Here is a 23,478-nt window from a genome sequence, read left to right as displayed (position 1 = left end):
ATTTATTTTTATTTATTTTTAATGTTATGTACTTTAGGGCACAGTTTTATCCGTAGTATAAAAAATCCAGTCCGGGATTTTACTCCAACCGCATAACCAGCTCCGGTTTTCTGCGCCAAACGGTAGCTTTGAAACGCGGTTGTATTAAAAAACCGTGGCAGATTTTCAAACTCTCTGGATCGGGATTTCCCACCGCAAGCCACGCCCCTTCTTACTGTATCGACCAATTAGAATGAGCGGGCGGGGAGGGAAGAGGCTGGAGTGGAGAATTCAAACGGAGTATGGCGGCGGAGAAAGAGTGCGAGGAAAACAAGCAAAACAGACGGTAAAAAACTGCTTTTAATCGGCTTTTATTGATTTATTTAACATTAAAAACATCATGCAGACTCAAATACTAAATTAAACATATTTATTAAAAGTGTTTTATCTGTTTAAAGCGCGGAAATAACCGAGAATGAAGCCGGAGGCGTAGACTGCGCTTTCTTACTATCGCTGTTAACCGTTACTGACTTTTAACTTATTATATACTTTATATACTTTTTACACAATAAAAGTCATTTTTATTTAGGTTAAAGTTATTTATAATGTTTTAAATGTAGTACGAAACTCAGTCTACATCTGTACAGTTCGAAATGTTAATGAATGGTAGCTAAAACCCTACTAAAACCTTTTATTTTTAGGATAAAAGTGAATTTTTTAAAGAGATATTTTTAAAGAGAATCTAACAATAGCAGACAGTTATCTTGCTAAACCTGCTTAATTTAGTTGTTTTTCAGTGTTTCTGTGTATTGTCTAGGGCATTATCACAACACAACACAAGCATGAGCTTTGTTAGCTTTATCTAACAGTTGTCATTCTGCTTTTTTGCAGAATAAAAGTATTTTTTGTTTAGGTTTAAGTAATTTATAATGTTTTAAATGTAGTTTTAAACTCAGTCTCAGTCTACATATGTACACTTCGAATTGTGGGTGTATATGGGCTAAAAACCTACTTTTAAGAGAATCTAACAATAACACAGGCAGTAGGTATTATCACAACACAATATAACCCTGTGCTTTGTTAGTTAGTTAACAGTAGATAAGTTCTAGTGACTGGCTTATTTGAGGCATTCTGCCTTTTTAGGTGTTAAAAGTTGTTTTTTATTAATTATAGTGCATAATAATGTATTGGAAATACAAACAAGTCTGATATTACATTTGTTACTTTGACATATAGAAATAATAAGTAAAAAAAATAAGTACGTAAGTTAAAAATGTATAAAATATAAAATGCAAACAAAAAAAACGTATTATAAATATATTTGTGCATCCCTATATTAAACCCAAATTGACCAATGGCTGGTCTGGAATCAAAGTATAATAGCATGAAAAAGGCATTTACACTCTTACAGTTAATTCAGTTAAAGAGTATGCACTTTTAATTCTTAAGAAAAGTGAACATAAATTTTTTATTAATTTTATATATTTTTTGCTCTGTTTTGTTCTCCTGGTTCTCAGAGGGACAGTATGTAATATAGTGATAAGTCAGGAGATGCCTCAGAACCAGCCTGTGATTTTTAACCCGGACTTCTTCGTGGAGAAGTTGAGGCATGAGAAGCCTCATGTTTTTACGGAGCTTCTGCTGAGTAACGTGACCCGGCTGATGGACCTGCCCGGCGCCGAGTTCTCCCAGCTGCAGGGCGAGTCCGAACTCAAGCTTCCCGCCTCCACCGGCTTCCTGCGCCTCCCCAACTTCCTCAAACGCAAAGGTAACGCCACACCTCACGGCCAGGGCATCGAAATTCAGTACCGAAAAAGTACAGACCGGAAAGTGTATCAGTACTGTAGAGTACTGAAAAAGTACAGACTGGAAAATGTCTCGGTATGACAGTGACAGTTCACAAAATTACATTTTTCAGTTTTCAGATTTTAACAAGTTTTTAACCCTCGCTGATGCAGGGAGTAGCTTCTCATTAGTTTAACCACCATGTGGAAAAGATGTTCATCTGTTTTAGAAGAGTCAAATCATCTTCATGCATCCAGCAGAGAAACATTTAAGGAGAATCAGGGTAAAAATAGTCTAACGCATTTTTAAAAAGTGGATGAACGGTGGGGAAACATCATCTTCAGAAAAAAAGAAATAAATGCGTCTCTAGAAGAAGCACACACAGTTCTTTTATCATAAGCTTAGATTATTATTTTTAGCCGTGCAGTGAAACAATCCTGAAATATTAAGTTTGTATCAGTGAACCGATATTAAATATTAATTCAGGCTGCTGTATTTTTGTTTTTTAGAGAAAGGAGTGGTTTTTGGAGCACCTTTAACTGAGGAGGGCATCGCACAAATCTACCAGCTAATAGAGTACCTGGGTAAAAGTAAGTATTCAAGTTTTTATTATTGAGAACTGTACTAAACAAAAAATGTGCAAAAACGCTTAAAAAAAGAAAGTGCTTACCTGTAGTTAACTCTACAGGACATTAGAATAACATTATAAACGCAAAGTACTGTCTGTTTTATTCCAGTGTAAAATAGACTGATTTTATTATTGTTTATTTGGGTTTAGTATTCTAATGTTATATAGAGTTAATTAGAATTACAGGTAGACACTCTCACTGACTCTCACTGACTTTATATGACATTAATAAAATGTTTATTTGGGCTTTTTCTAATGTCATATAAGGTCAGTGATCATTGAAAGCATCTACCTGTAATTAACTCTATATAACATTAGAATACTAAACCCAAATAAACATTAATAAAGTCAGTGATTAGTGAGAGTATCTACCTGTAATGTTGCCAGATTCAGCACCCCCACCATGAAAAGCACCCTCTCAGCAGCGCTTATGCACCATCTTTTTGATAAAAGCACTTTAACTTTATTTAGAAATAAGCTCCGAGAGGGGGCGCTCTTCCTGCTGAATTCGGTACCTCAGCGTGGTTCCTCTCGGTCTGGTCTGAGGGGGTTCTCCTCCACCGTCTCCTCCGGGCTCCTGACCTGAGGCGGCAGGTTGTGGAGGATGAGCTCATGGTGTATTCTGGGATGGATGATGTCATGGGGAGGGAGGTGGGCGGGGGCCGGATGGTGAATAATTGATGGTAAAGCACTTTGCCGGCGGCTGTGTTTCAGACCTGCATGTGGAGGGGCTGTTCCGAGTTCCCGGGAACAGCATCAGACAGCAGGCCCTGCGGGAGATGCTGAACGCCGGGGCCGATATAGACCTGGAGACGGGGGACTACCACCCCCACGATGTGGCCACGCTCCTCAAGACCTTCCTCGGGGAGCTGCCGGAGCCGCTGCTGACTCACCGCCATTACCACGCTCACCTCAAAATAGCCGGTACACCCCCCCCCCCGAATACTCACGCCCAATGAATGAATGAAATCCCAAACACTTACACTCAGCACTCATCAACACACATACCAATGAGAAGCAGCAGCCAATCAAATACAGCATACTCTCAACCGGAAACAACCGTACACCTGGAGAACTGCATCCAGCACATCAACACACCACATTCACAACCAGGACAATTTAGTTACCCAATGTTTTTCCCCCAGGCAATTTAGGGTATTCATGTTTAACATCTCCAATTATTTTTAACATTTTTTGGGTAATTTAAAGTAATTTAAAGCGTCAATGTTTTTCTAGACAATCCCATTTTTAAATATTTTTCTGTGCATAGGGAGTATCCTATTTTTTTATTCTCCAGGCAATTTAAGGGTATCAAATGTTTTATATTTTCTGGGCAGTTAAAATATCCAACTTTTTAAAATTTTCTGAGCAATTTTAAATATCACTTGTTTTTTTTTTTCTTTAATTTTTTCTGAGAAATTTAGAGTATCCCATTTTTGTTAATTTTCTACGAAATATAGTGTATCCAATTTTTAAAATATTTTTCTAGGCCAATTCAAGTATCTTTTTTGGGGGGAAATTTAGGGTATCCACTATTTTACGTTTATGGGCTTTTTTAAAGTTTTTTTTTTATTATCTGGGCAATTTAGAGTACCTAATATTTAAATATTTTTCTAGGGAAATTAAAGTTTTTTTTCTATGCAATTTAGAGTATCCAATTTATTTTTACATTTTCCAGGAAATTTTGAGTATTCAATTTTTTAATAATTAATTATTTTTTAACTATATATAAATTCTATGTAGTTAAGTCTATTAAGTTTTTTTTTACTTTATTACTTTTATTTTATTAAAATGAAAGATTATGTAATTATTAATATCGCTGTAATAAAATAACATAATAAAGAAATTACTCCCTAAATGCCACGAATATTCATACATTCACAAATTGTAATGTAATCATCATTTTTAAATATTCTGAAGAAATTAAATATAAATAAAATAAACAAAGTCGACACAGATATTGTAATTTTTGTAACAGGCCTAGATTTAACAGTAATTTTTCTGATTGTTTTGAAAATCTAATACTTAAAGGTTGTTTTTATCATGTTCTATCTGGCTTTAGAACAAATTTTTTTAGAACATCAGAGCATTTAGAGCTAAAAATAGGAAATATATATTAAATAAAAATGAATAAAGTCTGTGTAAAACATTATTAACGTCCCTCTATCGTGTTTTATATTTCAGAGATGACTCTGTTTGATGAAAAAGGCAATAAAACGTCTGTTCCTCATAAAGAGCGTCAGATTGAAGCCCTGCAGCTTCTCTTCATGCTGCTTCCTTCAGCCAATCGCAGCCTCCTGAAACTCCTGCTGGACCTTCTGTACCAAACCGCCAAGAAACAGGACAAAAACAAGATGTCCGCCCACAACCTGGCCATCATGTTCGCTCCCCACATCATATGGCCCAAAAATGTAAGTGGTGCGGACGATATATTGTCTGAGAGATAATTGCGATAAACGATATTATTGTAATGTTAAGACAAAAGTTTAAAACTCTCAAAAATAATAAGTCAATAGCTTAGAGTAATGAACTTTTTTATGCTTACAAATTTTTTAGTCATTTAAAATACGTTTCCTTTTTGATCTGCTGGTTGAGAAGCTCAGACAGCAGGATTAGTCAGCAGACTTCTTCTGAGGGAGGAATCTATACCTACTGTCTGTTTGTTTTCCAGTCATAGAAAACAGTTGTTTTATTGGAATTTTAAATGGATTGTTGTTGCAGGATGTCACCCAAGAGACGCTTTTTATTAATTTTATTTATTTGTTATGATTTTTCATATCTGTATCTGTTCACAGGTCACAGCCAGCGATCTGCAGGATAATCTGCATAAACTCAACAGCGGAATTTCATTTCTCATCAAACACTCGCAGAAATTATTTCGGGTAAGATCTTTTATTTATGCTTTTAAATTATAATTTTGATTTATTGGAAGTAGGGATGTTGTGTAAGATTATAGATAAAAAAACAGAATACAATGATTTGCATATAATTTTTAACCTATATTTAATTTAATTTACTACAAAGACAAGATATTTAATGTTCAAACAGATCAACTTTATGGGTTTTTGCAAATATTCCCTCGCTTTGGTTATGTTTCGTGATCAGTTTGCATACTTCTGTCCCATGACTTTTGGCATGTCAGAAGTAGTAATAATAATAATAATAGTAGTAGTAGTGGTAGTAGTAGTAACACTACTAAGTCGTCTAAATTTTGTATCGCAATGCTATGTTTTATGTGTTGCGCTCTGTTCTGTTTGGATAAAAATTATACATGTTTTTAAGCAGTTTAATATTAATGCAGTTAGTTTGAAGGTGAAATTAGAGTCAGTTGTTTTCGATCAATGGGATGATCAATCAGACGTGAGTTGGCACAGAGTCAGCGATGTCATAAAGTACTAACTAAGTTAAGTAAAGTTAAGCTAAGTAAACAAAACTGTAACAAAAAAAGTATTTTTTAAAGTTAATCGAGTGCTGCATGTAAATATACACAGATTTCTCTCTTGAAAACTGTTTATTTGGGTGAGTAAAGCGCTTCTGTATATTTATAGTTTTAAGCTTAGATTCCCAAATTTCTCCAGCACTAAGGCTGGAGCATTAGCATTAGCGGCTACCTGTTAGCTGGAGAACTAAACTGAATCTCCTGTATAACTCTGTACTTCAGTGGAGTGTCTTTACTGCTCCTTAATACCTGACTGATAGAATTCATACATGAGGAGCACCGGATTATAAGCAGCTCTGATGATGATTTTGGGGAAAATTAAAGGATTTTAAGTGCATCTTATATTGAGAAAAAACTGTACTTAGCAACTATATATAAAAAGGTTCACAAACTTTTAATCATCACTGTTCACATTGTATCGTCAAGTTCCTGCCAGTTCTCAGCTCTACTGTTTTAGTAAACTTTGTGACTCTTTGTGCTACAACTTTTTATTTTATTATATTTTCTTTACTTTATATAAAGTTCTTGTTTGTCTTCTGAAGGTTCTTCCTAATGACGGTATTATTATTTATTATCTCTTCTTAAGGCGCCGTCGTACATCAAAGATCACGCACGGATGCTCTTCACCGGATCCAGAACTCCTCAGTCCAAGGTTCCGATTGTTCTGTGAGATTAAATAATGAACTGTCGCCTCGTCTCTCGCTCTGAACTCTCTGTTCTGCTGCTTCTTCTTTTCATCGTTTCTGTTCTTTTACATATAAAGTTAATGAAAAGCTCTTTTCTGTTCCTTGGCTAATGAATATATTATAATTCTGACAGTTATTTTGCATATAAATGATATTTTTATCCTTTTATCGTGGCTGTTTGTGGTTGATGGTCTGTAGACGGGTGTATCAGGATCTGAATCCTGATCAGATCTGCTGTGTTTGAGCAGGACGATATGGAGCTGTGCTCCGGGACGGTCAGCAGGACACGCCTCCCCTCGAAGAGGAGCAGTGATGAGCACGACGGTGGAGGACAGCAGCAGCAGCAGCATCACACTCAGGATGCTCTCCGTGATCTCTTCAACCACGTCACCAACATGCCCGAATCCGCCAAGAAGAAGAAGCTCATTCGACAGGTATCTTCACTTTACCCCCTATAACCAGACTTTTAGACTTTATGAACTTTACACTAGTGCTGGGCGATTTTCAACATGTATTAATCACAATTTTACTATAGACTATATACAGGGGTTGGAGAATGAAACTGAAACACCTGTCATCATTTTAGTGTGGGATTTTAGGTTTCATGGCTAAATTGGAGCAGCCTGGTGTTCAATCTTCATTAATTGCACATTGCACCAGTAAGAGCAGAGTGTGAAGGTTCAGTTAGCAGGGTAAGAGCACAGTTCTGCTCTAAATATTACAATGAACACAACATTATGGGGGACATACCAGAATTCAAAAGAGGACAAATTGTTGGTGCACGTCTTGCTGGAGCATCTGTGACCAAGACAGCAAGTCTTTGTGATGCATCAAGAGCCACGGTATCCAGGGTAACATCAGCATACCACCAAGAAGCACCAACCACATCCAACAGGATTAACTGTGGACGCTGTAAGAGGAAGCTGTCTGAAAGGGATGTTCGGGTGCTAACCCGGATTGTATCCAAATAACATAAAACCACGGCTGATCAAATCACGCAGAATTCAATGTGCACCTCAACTCTCCTGTTTCCACCAGAACTGTTTATTTGTGAAGCGTTCTAATTTTGATTATACAGGGTTCCTGCAGGTCCTTTAAATAGTCTGAACAGCTAAAGAGCTAGCACTTTGCGCATTTAGCAGCTAATGCTAATGCTGCTCCAGCAGTGCTAGCCGGGGTTAGCAGGAGGCTATAGGCCAATAATACTCACCTCTGAACAGTGAAAGAGTTAGCGTTTTGCGTGGTTAGCGGCTAATGCTAATACTGCTTCACTTCACTGATACTCCTGTATAACTCTGTACTTCAGTGGAGTGTTTTTACCGCTGTAGAATTCATACAGAAGGAGCACCGGATTATAAAACTCATGATTTTTGGAAAATTAAAGGATTTTAAGTGCATTTTTTATAGTGCGAAAAATACAGTACCATGATGGTAGAGGATTGTTTTATTATGTTTGATTGCTTTATTTCTTCTGATTTATTGATTTATTGATTGATTTATTTTAGTTCAACAAGCAGGGAACTCCTGTTCGGGAAAACACCAGACCTCCTTCAAATACCAAACACGGGCGCTCTCGGTCTTTAGGAGGACTTATAAAGGTTTGATTTAATTAAATTTTATTGTGTTAATTCTTTCTCTCATTTGTTTCTATAATTTGTAGTTTATTAGTGTTTTTTAGTGTTTTATTATTAATAATTATTATTATTTCAACAGAAGAAAGTTTTGGGGAGTCAGCTCACAGTAACGGGAACGTCTCAAACCAAAGAGGCGACAAAAGGAAGCGTGAGTTTAAATATTATTGTAAAAAAATATATATATCTTGATATTCTTCAAATATATGAGTGATTCTAATTCTTATCAATAACAATTACGATTTTTTGCTATTTTATAACAACTTCAGTTTTTTTATTTATAAATAAACAGCACAGTTTAAAGTGATTCACAAGCTCCTGTTTACTTTTACATTTTATCTATTTTATTATTATAATCTTTAAGATTATCAAACAAACTTTATCAGACAAATATAATCTGAGTTTTTTTTTTTTATGATTATTTCATTTGTTTAGGAGAAAGAAAAAATAAAACTTCAATGGTGTTTTAGGACCACTTTAAAAAAAACATTTTTTAAAAAAAGTTTGACTTTTTGCAGGAACAAAAGTTCTTTTATAATGTTTCTTGGGGAAAAGTCGTAATATTTTGAGAATAAAATAAAGGTTTATTTATTTTATATTGCTTTCTCTAAACACTGTATTTTACTGCTTATTGTTACAGATTTACTTCATAATTCTGTATTTTTTTTAAATAATTTATTAATAATTTGTTTAATAATTTGTTTTTCTCCCTCCAGAGCGCCTCGTCTATCAAACGGACCCCCCTCTCTCCGGCCCAGCAGTCCAGTTTAAGCTTACCATAACTATTTATTTAACCTTTAATCCATTTAGATCAGATAGATAATAATATAATTGGCTAATAATATAATTTACAGTCCGATAACAAAGTCGAGCCAGTGTGATTTTAACCCGAACCATTAAAATGTTTAATTTTAGTGAAGATTTCTACAGGATTTTAAGTTATAAAAATGTCTGTTGCACCCTGAACAAAGCATTAATTAAAAAAAGGTATTAAAAGAAAAAAAATAAAATATAAAAAGGTATAGATGGGATTTGCACGTGTGGAGGATTGAGCTGGACTTTAAAGGAGGAGTTTAAAGCAGATTATTTACAGTATAATCTGTATTCTGTGACTTTAAAACAGACACTGATTATTGTCGGGAAGCTAAACTGTGGTATATTTATATAAAACAAATATTTTTGTTTTTATTTATTTTTGTTCTTTTTTAGATTTTATTTTTCTCCCCAAAAGGAATTTCTGCATCAAATGTAAAATGGTTCATTTTATTAAAACTTTTATTGACTTTTTTTTTTTTATTATTATTGTTTTGGTTGATTTTTACAGTGGTGGTGATAAGAAATAGAAGCATTACGATATACCAAACCAAATGAATATAGCTGTTTTATTTACTATACTAATTTTTGCAGTGAACCTATTTGATTTTTTTGCAACACTACACCCTGCATATTGCCTGTGTATCCCTCCACCTTTTTAATGATATGTGATTTTTAGAACTTTTTTTAAACCGAAACCGAAATCATCTCAAAATCTTAATTTTGAGGACGCAGCTGATGTATCCTTCCTAAAAACGCAAAAACACAACTCATGAAAACCTATAAAAAAAGCAAATGTATTTGGTATGTAGTATATACAGCTCTGGATTTTTTTTTTTTTTTAATTTTCCAGTTTCTCTCTGATTTTGCTATTTATAGGTTTATGTTTGAGTAAAATGAACATTGTTGTTTTATTCTATAAACTACAGACAACATTTCTCCCAAATTCCAAATAAAAATATTCTCATTTAGAGCATTTATTTACAGAAAATGAGAAATGACTGAAATAACAAAAAAGATGCAGAGCTTTCAGACCTCAAATAATGCAAAGAAAACAAGTTCATATTTATAAAGTTTTAAGAGTTCAGAAATAATCAATATTTGGTGGAATAACCCTGGTTTTTAATCACAGTTTTTTTTTCATGCATCTTGGCATCATGTTCTCCTCCTCCACCAGTCTTACACACTGCTTTTGGATAACTTTATGCTGCTTTACTCCTGGTGTAAAAATTCAAGCAGTTCAGTTTGGTGGTTTGATGGTTTGTGATCATCCATCTTCCTCTTGATTATATTCCAGAGGTTTTCAATTTGCTAAAATCAAAGAAACTTGTAATTTTTCCCAGAGCTGTATATTTATTTTTCAGTTTAAGTCAGTTAGTTTAATGCCTTCCCTCAATATGGAGCTTTTAAAGGAGTTAAACTCTTCAATTATTCATGTTCTATTCACCAGCACTGTAAACATCTCGCTAAGTTTCACAAAAATAACAGATGGAGCTTTAAAGCTGACTCAAACCTTGAACTCATTTTACCTGACTTTTAAAACAATTTTTAATCAATATATATATATATATATATTTTTTTTAACAATGCTTTTTTGTTTGTGTTAAAAACCTTAAGAACATTTAAATATATGAATTTCGCCACTAAATTTTACAAGATTATTAAAAGTCAGATATATAAAATGCATATTCAGGTGTTTAAATCAGCTTTTTTAGCTCCGTACAAAAAATAAAACTCACTCTGAGTGAGAGTTCAAGTCCTACAACTATTTATTTTTATTTTATAATTATGCAGAAATGTAGAAAATCTGTGGAATTTGCCTTTAAGGTGTGAACAGTCTAGTTTGGATGAGCTAAAAGGTGAGTTCTTGAGTTTTTGAGAGTATTTTTTGAAAGTCTGATGTTGAGGAAACTGTTGTACGGGAATGAGGGAACATGTGGTTTTAACATCCTAGCGACCTGAGAGAGAAACGATGGCTAAAATTCGAGTTTTTATCTAATTTTAAATGTTTTCTAAAATAATTTGGCATCTTTGGATTAAGTCCTCGGTTCAAATTCAGATGATGCAGCTAGTTTGGAATTTGCTCCAGCTATATTTTGGCTCAGCTAACTCCTCCGGAGGGTGGACGGAATGGGATTAGATTTTAGTGATTGGACTACGACTTAAAATTAACACCTGTTCTACACCTGTGCTTATAATCAGACACTTAAAATCAGATAATCCAGGACGCTAGGATGTTAATAGCAGGTGTGAACGGGGTCTGGAAGTATTTAGAAGGTCTGATGTTGGTAAACTGGTTTATGCTAATGAGGGATCTTAACAATGGTGGAATCTGTAAAGCAGAAGATCATAGTTTCCAGTCCTGAGGGTTAAAAACACCCAGTAATTAACCAAATTCAGCTGATTCCAGTTAAACCAGGTGTTGTTCCTCCCTCAGGACTGGATTTGAAGAACTCTGCTTTAAAGAAAAGTGTGTATGATACATTTGCATGTGAATGAGTTTAAAATTTGGTGCTAATTAACTTGAATTAACTTAATTATTTTCCCATTTTATTGTGTAAACTGTTTGGCTTATATAATAGAACGTGTACACTGATATGCCAAATTCCTAGGGATATTTCTAGTATCCTTTGTCTAGCATCCCATGACTTTTGCCACACCACTTACTAACCCACTGCTTTCAATGTTCACTAACAAGATAGCACCTCACAACTTTACTTCTACAGGTGTAGGAATTCCCTAGTCAGCAATCGTCAATTTACTGCATAGTGCTGTCCCATGACTTTTGGCACATGTATTTGAAGCTAAAGAACACCAAATTAACCTGTGGGATATGAGTGCAGTGTCTATAGAATTGATTTTAAAAGTGATTTTAGAGTTTCGTTTCTGTTGGCACGGACAATTCTAGCCAGAAGTCGCCGGACACCATCATTAACACTCACCCATCTCATCCACTGTGATTAGTATTAATAGCTTTCTACTATGCATTACGTATTCTTAATACTTACTTACAAGATATCACCTCACGACTTATATATACAGATGTGTTCCTAAGCTATACCCTGATATGCAACATTTTACGAAAAAATTACGATAAATCTGCTGTCCCATGACTTTTGGCATGTCAGTGTTTTTCTGTGTTTCCACCTTCTTCTATTGTTCCAAAGCAAAGCCAATATAATTTTTTGTACGGAATTTTGCATTTTATAAAATTAGGGAGAAATTACGGGCCTTAATAGTGTAAATTTGATGAATTATTTAGTTTTTGGTTTTATTTCATTTTGTACAGTTTGGGTTTTATGAGTGTAAAAATCTTAATTTCTTTGTATATATTTTTAGTGTACAAGAGATTAAGAAAATGTGACTTGGGATTTTTTTATTTCTTTTTTATTTGCATTTGTTACATTTTTTTACCAGTTTATTTTTTATTTTTGTTTATCGGGCATTTTTACTAACATGTTTCTGTTTTTCTGTAAAATGTGAAAAAGCTTGAGCCTTGATGTCTTTAGACTTTTTTTTCTTTTTTTTAATATATATAAATATATGTATATCATCTCTTTGAATTTTTTTTATCTTTTTATCTTTTTTTAGTACCATTTTTCATCTGTGTGATCGTTTGTTAACTGTGATTTTATTTTTATTTTTTTTACTTACATGTTTACATTCCGATTTTCTTTAACTTTTTTTTTTTTTTTTTGGTCCGGGTTCCTAAAACTGGGATATTAAAGGGGAACTCCAGTGTGAAATATGTTTGTTATAGTTAATTATAATAACAAGTACAAACTTTTGTTAAATAGCCTCCAACTCCATTCATCCCAAAAAATTCCCAAATACAGCATTTTTAGCTGAATATTAGCGCTGTGGTTAGCAGCTAATGCTAATGCTGCTCCAGTCTTGGTGCTGGAGAAACTTTACTGTAACTCCTGTATAACTCTGTACTTCAGTGAAGTGACTTTACTGCTCCTTAATACCTGACTGATAGAATTCATACACTGATAATTTTTGGGAAAATTAAAGAATTTTGTGCAAAAAATACAGTACTTTTAGTTTGTTGTTAATGGTGTAAAAAAAGTGATTTCTTTGCATGGATAACTTTATGCCCCTTTCACTAGCATCAGCTAAAAGTGCTGTAAGTCCATTTAACACTGGAGTTTTTCTACAGGACTATAGTGACCAACAAATGGAAAGTATAGTTCTGCAATAGGTTTAAAGAAAAGGTGAAAAAATTAGCATTTTTCTGTTTTTAGTTTCTATTGTTTTTTTTGTTTCTAGTGGATTTTTTGTCGTATAGACTGTTTTGCATGTTATTTTTTCATCTATTCCAGCTGGTTACACTTGGATGAATGGATGGATGGATGGAGATCACTGTTACTCTGCTGGCATTATGTCCTGGTTTAATTAAGATCAGTTCCTGCTGTTTGATCCAGTTGGCGGGATCCACATTGTAAAGATGCTTCTGTCAATTTATGACATTAAATCAAGATTATTCAAAAAATCTGGTATTTTTTTTGTTTGTTGAGCCAAAAAATTAAGGCGAGGTAACTTAAATAAGACAAAATAAAAATAAAACTGTGGAAGTAATTAAGAAAACACATTTTAAAAAAGGAAGACAAAATCTTAATTTGGATCAAAAGCCAAATAATTAAAATGAGGCAATGCAAAGTGCTTTACAATAAGATTTAAGTAGAATGTATTGTAACACCTAAATATATATATATATATATATATATATATATATACCAATGTAGTATCAATCTAATTTACTTTTCAAAAATTTTTAAAATATATGTACAAAAATATACAAAAAGTATATTTGGAAATCAGTATTTTAAAAGTATACTGAATTACATTAAACTAAAAGTGTACTTCATAGTAGTCAATTTATTTTAAATACACTATATTGTTCCTTTTAAAAAATATGATCAAGTTTTACTTTCAAACACTTGATTAAAGCATAATATTAATGTGCTTTTAATATATTTTTAGTAAGTACATAAATCTGTTAGTATATTTACAGCATACTTAAGCGTTTCTCAATATGTACAATTAAGCATGTTTGTTTTTCACCAGGGAAAATTATACCTACTATAATCAATTTTAATTATAGTTTTAGATTTAGTTTTTGGTTTTATTGTCCGTGTCTGTACTGATGTTTTAAAAATTTTACAGACATGAAAATTTGCCTTAAAGGCATGGAAAAGTCATAAAAAAATAAAACTTGGAAGTTTATTGGTTAAAACGTATTTGGTTATGAGCTCTGTTTATTGGTGCGCACAATTTAGTGCATTTATGTTTTTTGCCTGTGTGAAAACAAACCAAACAGAGAAAGAAAAGCTCCAAATAAACAAACTCATCAATTGATCCAGATCTACAGGTGTGAAAACGCTCTTTTATACTCAGCAAATTAAGTTCTAATTCAGAAATCATTAAAATCTTAAAAGATGTTTATAAAACAAGTAAAAAAGTTTCATTTATCAAATTTATGCTGGTATTTTAATGAACACCACTAATATAAATATAATCCTATTTTTCATTTCATACATTCTTTCTTTTATTTACATTTAAAATGAATATCCACTATAAAAACTTGAAGCGTCTTAAAAAGAACAAGGGCAATTAATCGCAGTTAATCACAGAATATTGTTGTGATTAATCGATTATTATATAAATTTTGTTAATTGATTGACACCAACTAGTTAGAAACCCAGTTAAAAGTACCAGTGCTGCAATGCCCCTCCCAGACGGCAGGTGGAGCTACACTCAAGGTCATATAAGGTTTTAACTGACCTCTGTTTATATTTTTAACTCAATTAAGACTCTTTTTTTTTTTAGATCATTTAAGCTTTTTTCAGCACCAGCTTCAAATTTCATCCACTTTTTAATCTGTAAAGCTTGTTTTAGTGCTGAGGGAATGAAGATGCTGAGGTAAAAACACCTTTTTTAATGTGAGTGTTTGTAAATGTAAACATTAGCTAACTATGCTAAGCTAAAAGTAGCTAACTGCATAGTTAAAAGCACTAAAAGTCAGTTTTAAATAGCACTCAGATATTGTATACATGAATGGAAGCCTGTTTGGTTGTTTACAGATAGTAAAAAAGGTACAACCACACCAAACAAACAGCCAAAACATTAAAACCACTGTCTAGGCCTCACCTGTACCAACAGAACAGCCATGATCCATCAAGGTGTGAACTCCACAAGACCTCTGACCTCTGCAGTATCTTCTGGAACATCACTACCAAGTCATGGGATCACAGTATGTGTAAAGTACCAGATAAAAATTCGTTTTTATCATGATTTTAAAATGTTCTGTATTGTGGTTTAATACTATAATATAATAAGAAAAATATACAAAACTATTTAGTAAACAAAAAAATATACGTTTCTTTTTGAGGTAGAGTCACCTGGAATTCAGGCTTTCAGTTAACAGCTGTGCTGAACTCATCAAGAGTTAATTACTTGAATTTCTTGTCTCTTAATAAAGTGTTTGAGAGCATCAGTTAAAGTAAAGTAGTGAAGAGGTAGAGTTACAGGTATACAGTGAATAGTGAATATATATATATATATATATATATATATATATATATATATAAAATATAAATTCAGTTTCTGAATCAGTTTCTCTGATTTTGCTATTTATACGTTTATATTTGAGTAAAATGAACATTGTTGTTTTATTCTATAAACTACAGACAACATTTCTCCCAAATTCAAAATAAAAATATTCTCATTTAGAGCAATTATTTACAGAAAATGAGAAATGACTGAAATAACAAAAAAGATGCAGAACTTTCAGACCTCAAATAATGCAAAGAAAACAAGTTCATATTCATAAAGTTTTAAGAGTTCAGAAATAATCAATATTTGGTGGAATAACCCTGGTTGGTTTTTAATCACAGTTTTAATTTCATGCATCTTGGCATCATGTTCTCCTCCACCAGTCTTACACACTGCTTTTGGATAACTTTATGCTGCTTTACTCCTGGTGTAAAAATTCAAGCAGTTCAGTTTGGTGGTTTGATGGTTTGTGATCATCCATCTTCCTCTTGATTATATTCCAGAGGTTTTCAATTTGATAAAACTATATATATATATAATATATATATATATATATATATATATATATATATATATATATATATATACATATATATATATATATATATATATATATATATTTAACCCTTTCAGACCTGATGAAAAAAATTATGATGTATGCAATGCACTTTAAAAATAAAGATTAACTTAATAAATAAATACATTTAATATGCATTGTTTGCCTTTTTTTATGTCCATAGCAATTTATTAAACTTATTTGTTTAAAATTCAATTCTGTATAGCTTTTATGTAAGTTTATCTAAGTTAATGGCTAAACTGCTGTTTGATTGGCTGATAAATGTCTATTTTGTTGGATAACAGGTCAATCTGTGTTCAATGCAAAAATTCATAATAATATCCATTGTATTAAACACAGGTTCTGAAGGGGTTAATAAGTAAATGGTGGTTGACGGTCTGTGGGAATGTACAGACAGTAGGTGGCATAATGACTCCATTTAACATAAATCATGCAGAGTTTCTCAGGATTTCTCATGAAGAAACTCATCATTATTGGCTCATTTTAAACGTTGGAAAATCATTTTCTGGATTATTGTCTATATGAAGTGAATGGGTTATTCAGGAATAGTTGTGTTATTTAGTGGTTTAGGTGCTAAAAAATGCCATAAATAGTTAATTTTTTTTTTAGTAATCTTAATTATCAAGTTGATTCCAGGTTCCTGGACTGAAAAAATAAAATAAAATAAATTTTATCTTGTGGTTGGGGGGGGGGGGGGGGGGGGTGTCCTAAATAGGCTCTCTTTATGCCTTAAATTGAATGAAGTTGAATCCTAGATAAACTTTATCATTTTTAGACTATAATTTGGATTTTAAGGACCATGATATGATTTATTAATTAAATAATAAAACTCAATCTAAAAAAATCAATATAATGACTGCTCAGAACAATCCCCCTTTAAAAAATGACGTGTTGGTTGTTGTGACATCATAAAAAAAACAATGCTTTTTTTTTTTAAAACATGTTTTTTTTTTTTTTTTGTATTATTATGGGACGTTATTATTGTGATTTAGGCTCTTTGCTATTTAAACACATGGTGCTGTTTTTTTATTATTCACCACAGGGGGCAGCAGTGCAGAAGAGAATGCAGAATTCGCTCATCCAGTGTCCAGGTTTGATTCTGTTTTTTTTAACCCATACAGTTTACATCCCATATAAAACCAGTTCCACCCCTCACTCAAACCACCATTCATCCCATACAGAAATATGATCTATATCACATAGTAAAATATATATATAATTCATATATAACATTTATAAATCAACAAAGGTTGTATCCCCCAAAAAAACGGAAGTTGAAGAAATCTCCTAGACACGCAGTGGAAGTCAGCGTGAAGATTTATTTTAAGACGTTTTGCAGAATTTTTTTTGGTCATAAATTAAAGAAGTTTTTAAAAGTGCACTCATCCACTAAACTTATCCCTAAATTAATCGCAAAAACGATCTGCACATTTGACCCCAAACCAATCTGCAAAATTATCCCCCAAATCACCCGAACTCTCCCAAACTCATCCCAGATACAACTCACCAGAACTCTTCCCCAAACCCATCCCCGGAACTCTTCTCCAGATTCATTCCCAAACACATCCCCAGACTCATCTCTGAACCCATCCCAAAATCATCCCCAAACTCTTCTCTAGACTAATCTCAAACACATCCCCAGACCCATCACAAACTCATCCCCAAACTCTTCTCTAGACTAATCCCAAACACATCCCCAGACCCATCACAAACTCATCCCCAAACTCTTCTCTAGACTAATCCCAAACACATCCCCAGACCCATCACAAACTCATCCCCAAACTCTTCTCTAGACTAATCCCAAACACATCCCCAGACTCATCCCTCAACCCATCCCAAAATCATCCCCAAACTCTTCTCTAGACTAATCCCAAACACATCCCCAGACTCATCCCTCAACCCATCCCAAACTCTTCTCTTCTCATCCCAAACACATCCCCAAACCCATCACAAACTCATCCCCAAACTCTTCCCCAGACTCATCACCTGAACCCTGTAGTTGTGTTGGTGTTGTTGGGTCTCTGGCTGGTCGTGGGGTTGTTGGCTGGTTGGAGGTGAGGAATGGTGAGGAATGGTGAGGAATGGTGAGGGGTATGATTATACGCTGTTTTGGTTATTGAGTTCTTGGCGTTGTAGCGCCGCGCTGCACAGCGTCCGTCTCTCAGACACCCAGAAGAGCCGGTTTTCCCTCAGCGAGGCTAAATCTGGATTCTGCAGGATCTCAGTTCAGAGTGTCGGAGTCCGGAGAGCGGTGAGGACGGTTTCTGGTTGGTGTTTTTCCTCCGTCTGCCTGAACTTCCTCTGATTCTTCAGCCTCTCAGTCTGACAGCTTCTTAACCCTCACACTTACTGAACACTGCCCTCAGTCGTCACTCAGCAAGGGGCTAAAATCTGCTGATTCTGCTGGTTCTTTGGGTTAAAGCACCAAAAATATTCGTTCATTTTTACACAGTCAATTTTAAAACTTTTATTATTAGTTATTAATTAGCATTGAGCTGTGGATCTGTGTTCTCTGGAATGATGGGGCTCATACTTTTTAGAAGAGGTGGAGAGGTGAAACATTGCAACAACCTAGCAATTAGTTCGCAACACCACAGTAACCACCCTGGATACCACAGCAACTACTGAGCAACTGCTCAGCAACCACTCAGCAACGCCACAGTAACCATCTTGGACACCACAGCAACTGCTCAGCAACGCCTCAGCAACCACCTCGGATACCACAGCAACTAAACTACTCAGCAACTGCTTAGCAACCACTCAGCAACACCACCAGCAACTCTGTTCCTTAACACAGACTGTCCACCCTGCATGGTGATCGTGGAGCTCATATATAATAATATATAATGCAACAATGAAATAGCAAAACCTTAAAGCAAAGCAACCACCTTGGGTAACACAGGAACCACCTAGCTGGGACGTAAAGCTTTTGCAGCTTTAAACAGTGCTGTATATGCAAATCAGCTGTTTTGGCTATTCTGCATTTAACTTTTAACTTATCTGTACCCTGAATATAGTTGATGTCCTGCAAAAAGCGTTGATGTAATATGAAACTCCGTAATGTGAATCTGACAATTTATTTTTTCATATTGTATTTATTGATTGGACCAGTTTTTTTTTTTTAACATTGATTTTTTTTTATTGAAGGTTAAGAAGATTTAAGACATTACAACTGCAGGAATGTTAAAAATGAATGTTTTTGCTGTTTAGCTGTAAAGCTAAATGAATGCAGCATGTTTGCGCGCTACATTACACAGTTATTTTCACGTCTGAATGGATTTTTGATGATATGAGCTCTGTAACGCTGGTGTTTTACACTGGTGCGCTGGGAATAGCTGTGGTGATGGTGTATATATAGCGTAACCGTGGTCGGGAGGGTACGATGTGTTAGCCGCAGTCGCATGCTTTACTGCGCTGCCAGATGATTGGCTCTGTAGGAATGCGTTTAGCGGAGGGAAACTGCAGCACTGCAGTGGGGTTTTGGATTTTTGGCCCTGGGGGGCCTCAAGCTGGTCTCAGATGACCTTCTGATACGGACTGGACTTTACTGTCTAATTTCAGGACTTAAACTGAGCGGTTTGGAGGTTTATCTGGTGATTAATGGTCGTGTTAAGAACCTGGTTACAGTAGAAATGTGAAGTATGTGGCTGTAATTGTGTAATTGTGTGGTTAGTGATTCTACACTGAATTAGTAAATTATTTTATCATTCCTTCACTATCTTTCATGCTTTATCTTATTTACTGACCTGTGGGATACGTGGAATACATAGCTACAACCTCGCGACAATCTTAACCATCACCTGGTACACCATAACAACCACCTAGCAACTGCTTAGCAGCCACTTAGTAACACTATTGCAACCAGCTTGCAACTACTTATCCACAACATAGCAATCCCCTGGGAGTCCACTGCAAAGCCATACAATCACATAGCAACAACTTATTGAAACCATAACAACCATCTGGAATACCATAGCAACTACCTAGCAACTGCTTAGCAGCCACTTAGTAACACAATGGCAACAACCAAGGTACAGTTTACTGAAACCATAAGAACTACATAGAATACCACACCAACACCATGGCAACTGCCTTGCAACAACCTACCAAAATGAAAGCAATCACCTGAGATACCACAGCAACCTCCTAACAGTTGCACCTAGAAGCTACTTAACATCATGACAATCTCATGAGCTACCATAGCAACATCATAAAACCACATAACACCATAGCAACCACATAGCAACAACTTACAAGCAATTACATAACAATCACAAAGTAGGCCACAAAGCATCACCATAGCTACCACTGAGCTACAACGTACCGAAAACACAACAAACACCTGGAAACTGCTTCGCGGCCACATACCAATCTGCTTGTAGTCCACGTAGCAATACCATACAACCACGTAGCAACAAGTTAACAAAACCATAACAAACACCTGGCAACTGCTTAGCAGCCACATAGCAATCCCCTGGGAGTCCACATAGCAACACCTTCAACCACGTAGCAACACTGTAGCTACCACCTAGCAACAACTTACAATAACGACCACCTGGCGACTGCTTAGCAGCCACTTAGATGGTTGCTAAAGTGTTACTATCAACAGCTTACCAGAACCATTGCTACCACCTAAAACACCATAGCAACACCGTACAACCAGTAAGGTTCTTTCTGCTCGGTAATGTTTACAGTGGGATCTGAAAGGATCTAGCTGCTCAGTTCCTCTGATTAATGTGTGTTTTTCTTTTTGTCTTTTGTTAATTTTACATCTTTTTGTTTCGACACGGACGGATCGGTCGTTTCCGTGTTGTGGACTGGGGTCAGGCGCGTTCGGGCCGTTCGTTTAGGATTTTATAGCTGTTTTCTCTTTGGTAGAGCCGCGCCGGCGGCTTCGTGTTTGATTATTTGAACAGTGCGTTATATCTGGTGTATTTTTTTCCTCTGGATCGTCTCTGAGGCGACACTATTAAACTGCAGAAAAAGCTGTTACTGAAGTATTAGAGCACCATTACGCTTTAAAACACAAAATAAATGCTTCCATTAGAGCCATAAAACTGCAATCTTTCAACTGCTGGCTCATTTACTTCCAGCGTCTCAGGTCACCACTGTGTTCTCGCTGCCAGACAACTGATATGATACTTCTGAGGCTTTCCGAGGCTCTGTTTTCTCTCTTTTTCTCTATTTCTCTTTTTCTCCTTTTCTCTTTTTGTCTATAAGTTTTTACCACACATTTTTCACACATTCTCCATACCTGCTCTGTAGCCACCAGACTCGTATAGCGTATAGTCACTCGATTAAAGAGCACGTACGTTTATTTAATATTTACCATTTAAAATATCTTTAATACCTAATTTTAAACATTTTTAGGAGACATCTATTACCAACACCACCACACCTTCTCTATCGTAAACCTGTTAGGTCTTATTTCTATTTCTTATTTTCAACATTTTATGGTGGCATTTCATGAAAAAGTGCACACATTGAACTTTCACTCCAAATTCTTTAACTCCTTTACGTTAATTATTCAAATTGCTAACTAAAGTGTATATTCTAGTTGCTGTATCGTTTAGATACATGGTAGATTTTACCACCATATAAAGCCATTCATCTTCCCCATTGGGTCCATAAATTATTTGCATAATTGTACTACAATGCCCTAACCTTATTCTAAACCTTAAATCCAACTCTGACCTTATCCTAAACCTAAAATCTAAACTTAACCTTATTCTACACCTTAAATCTAACCATATTCTTATCCTAAATTAAAAATCTAACCCCAACTCAAACCTTATCCTAAACCCAACCCTAAAATATGTAGATTAGAAAAAGCACCCCTTCTCGGGAGTGTGCACCTACGTCTTCCTGATTAAAAAAAAAAAAAAAAACTTTAATTGGAAATGTGCTCTCGAGAGGAGGTGCTTTTCATGGCCGGGGTGCAGAATTAGGCGTGCTTTCAAAATAAAAGTTTTTTTTAAACAGCTCCTGCTTTTTCTGCTGTATTTTTTTTTGGGGGGGGGGGGGGCAAATCCACATATTTCTGATATGAAATGGCTTTTGAGTTTCTTTGTCTAATTATTTCTGAGCCCCTGAAATGAGGCGGCTTTGTAGAAAAATGGTTGTAATTCCACACATTCTTCATACCTTTGCTACCACAACTCCACCTTCACCTCCTCCACCTCCTCCACCTCCCAGCTTCTACAAAAGCTCAGTGTTTGCTTTATATAACCAAACCCCCCCGCAACATTCCTCCCCCCATCTTCATCAGATGATCGCGCCTGGCCCTCTCCGGGTGTTGGGGTGGAATTGGTGGTGGGGGGGGGGGTTTGATATATAAACACAGAGGGTGTAAACGGTAAATCTGTGACGTCACACTAATGCGATTGGATTACATTTCAGGAAAATATCTTCAGGAAATCATTAATCACAAATTTGGCTAAATCTCGAATGTCTCTTATTTATTATTCTTCCGGCCGCGATGAAACCGAACACGTCGCCTGTGTCGTTTAAGTCATCTGAGGTGGAGGAATGTGAAGCATGAGCCGTCCTTCAGGCCTTCAGGGGTTAAAGGCTAAAGACACGGTGACTCAGGGTTAGTGTAGTCCTGAGATTAACCCTCTACAGCATGAGTTCCATTCTCTTAAAAAAGACAACAGCATGTAACTATGGTACTAAAATGCCCTAACCTTTTCCTAAACCTTAAATCTAACCCTAACCATAACCTTATCCAAAACCTTTAATCTAACCATAATGGTAACCATAAACCTTTCATTTTAACCTCAAATTACCCTTAAAACGTAACCATAATGCAAACCTTAACCTAAAGCTTAAATCTAACCCTAAAATTATCCTAACTTTTTAATAGAACTCTAACCCTATTCTTATCCTAAACCTTCAATCTATCCCTAACTCAAACCTTATCCTAAAACCTTCAATCTATCCCTAACTCATACCTTATCCTAAACTTGAAATCTAACCCTAACCCTTAACCCAACCTAAACCTTATCCTAAACTTGAAATCTAACCTCAAACTAACCCTAAACCTAGCTCTAACTAAATTTATCCTTATCCTGAAATCTAAACCTAACCTAAACCATATCCTAACCTTATCCTAAACCTTAAATCTAACCCTGAAACTAACCCTAAACCCAAGTCTAAACCTAACCTTATCTTAAACCTTAAATCTAACCCTAAAACCTAAATCTAACACTAACTCTAGCCTTACCCTAAACTTTAAATCTAACCCTGAAACTAAACCTAATTCTGTAACCCTAAACCTAACACTAACCCTAATCTTATCCTAAACCCTAAATCTAACCCAAACCTTGTTTTTATCTTTAAACATAACCCTAAAATGTGTGCATTCAATAGAGAATCATTTA

The 23,478-nt window shown here is 35.0% G+C and overlaps 1 protein-coding gene across 1 annotated transcript; it reads left to right on the top strand.

Annotated features, from left to right (window-relative positions):
• The first annotated feature begins 247 nt into the window (after positions 1 to 247).
• Positions 248 to 13,456, top strand: arhgap19 (Rho GTPase activating protein 19). The gene is made up of 11 exons (XM_049472493.1): positions 248 to 325; positions 1,497 to 1,747; positions 2,274 to 2,354; positions 3,107 to 3,316; positions 4,577 to 4,803; positions 5,188 to 5,274; positions 6,418 to 6,483; positions 6,766 to 6,951; positions 8,023 to 8,115; positions 8,231 to 8,299; positions 8,865 to 13,456. Exons 1-11 carry the CDS (start codon positions 282 to 284, stop codon positions 8,928 to 8,930), a joined length of 1,380 nt encoding a protein of 459 aa, XP_049328450.1. The 5' UTR covers positions 248 to 281; the 3' UTR covers positions 8,931 to 13,456.
• Positions 13,457 to 23,478: the final 10,022 nt, after the last annotated feature.

Source organism: Astyanax mexicanus, chromosome 25, assembly GCF_023375975.1.
Source record: "Astyanax mexicanus isolate ESR-SI-001 chromosome 25, AstMex3_surface, whole genome shotgun sequence".
Classification (NCBI taxonomy): Eukaryota; Metazoa; Chordata; class Actinopteri; order Characiformes; family Acestrorhamphidae; genus Astyanax; species Astyanax mexicanus.
Note: the sequence above shows the minus strand (reverse complement) of the source record. Positions and strands in the feature narration are given on the sequence as shown.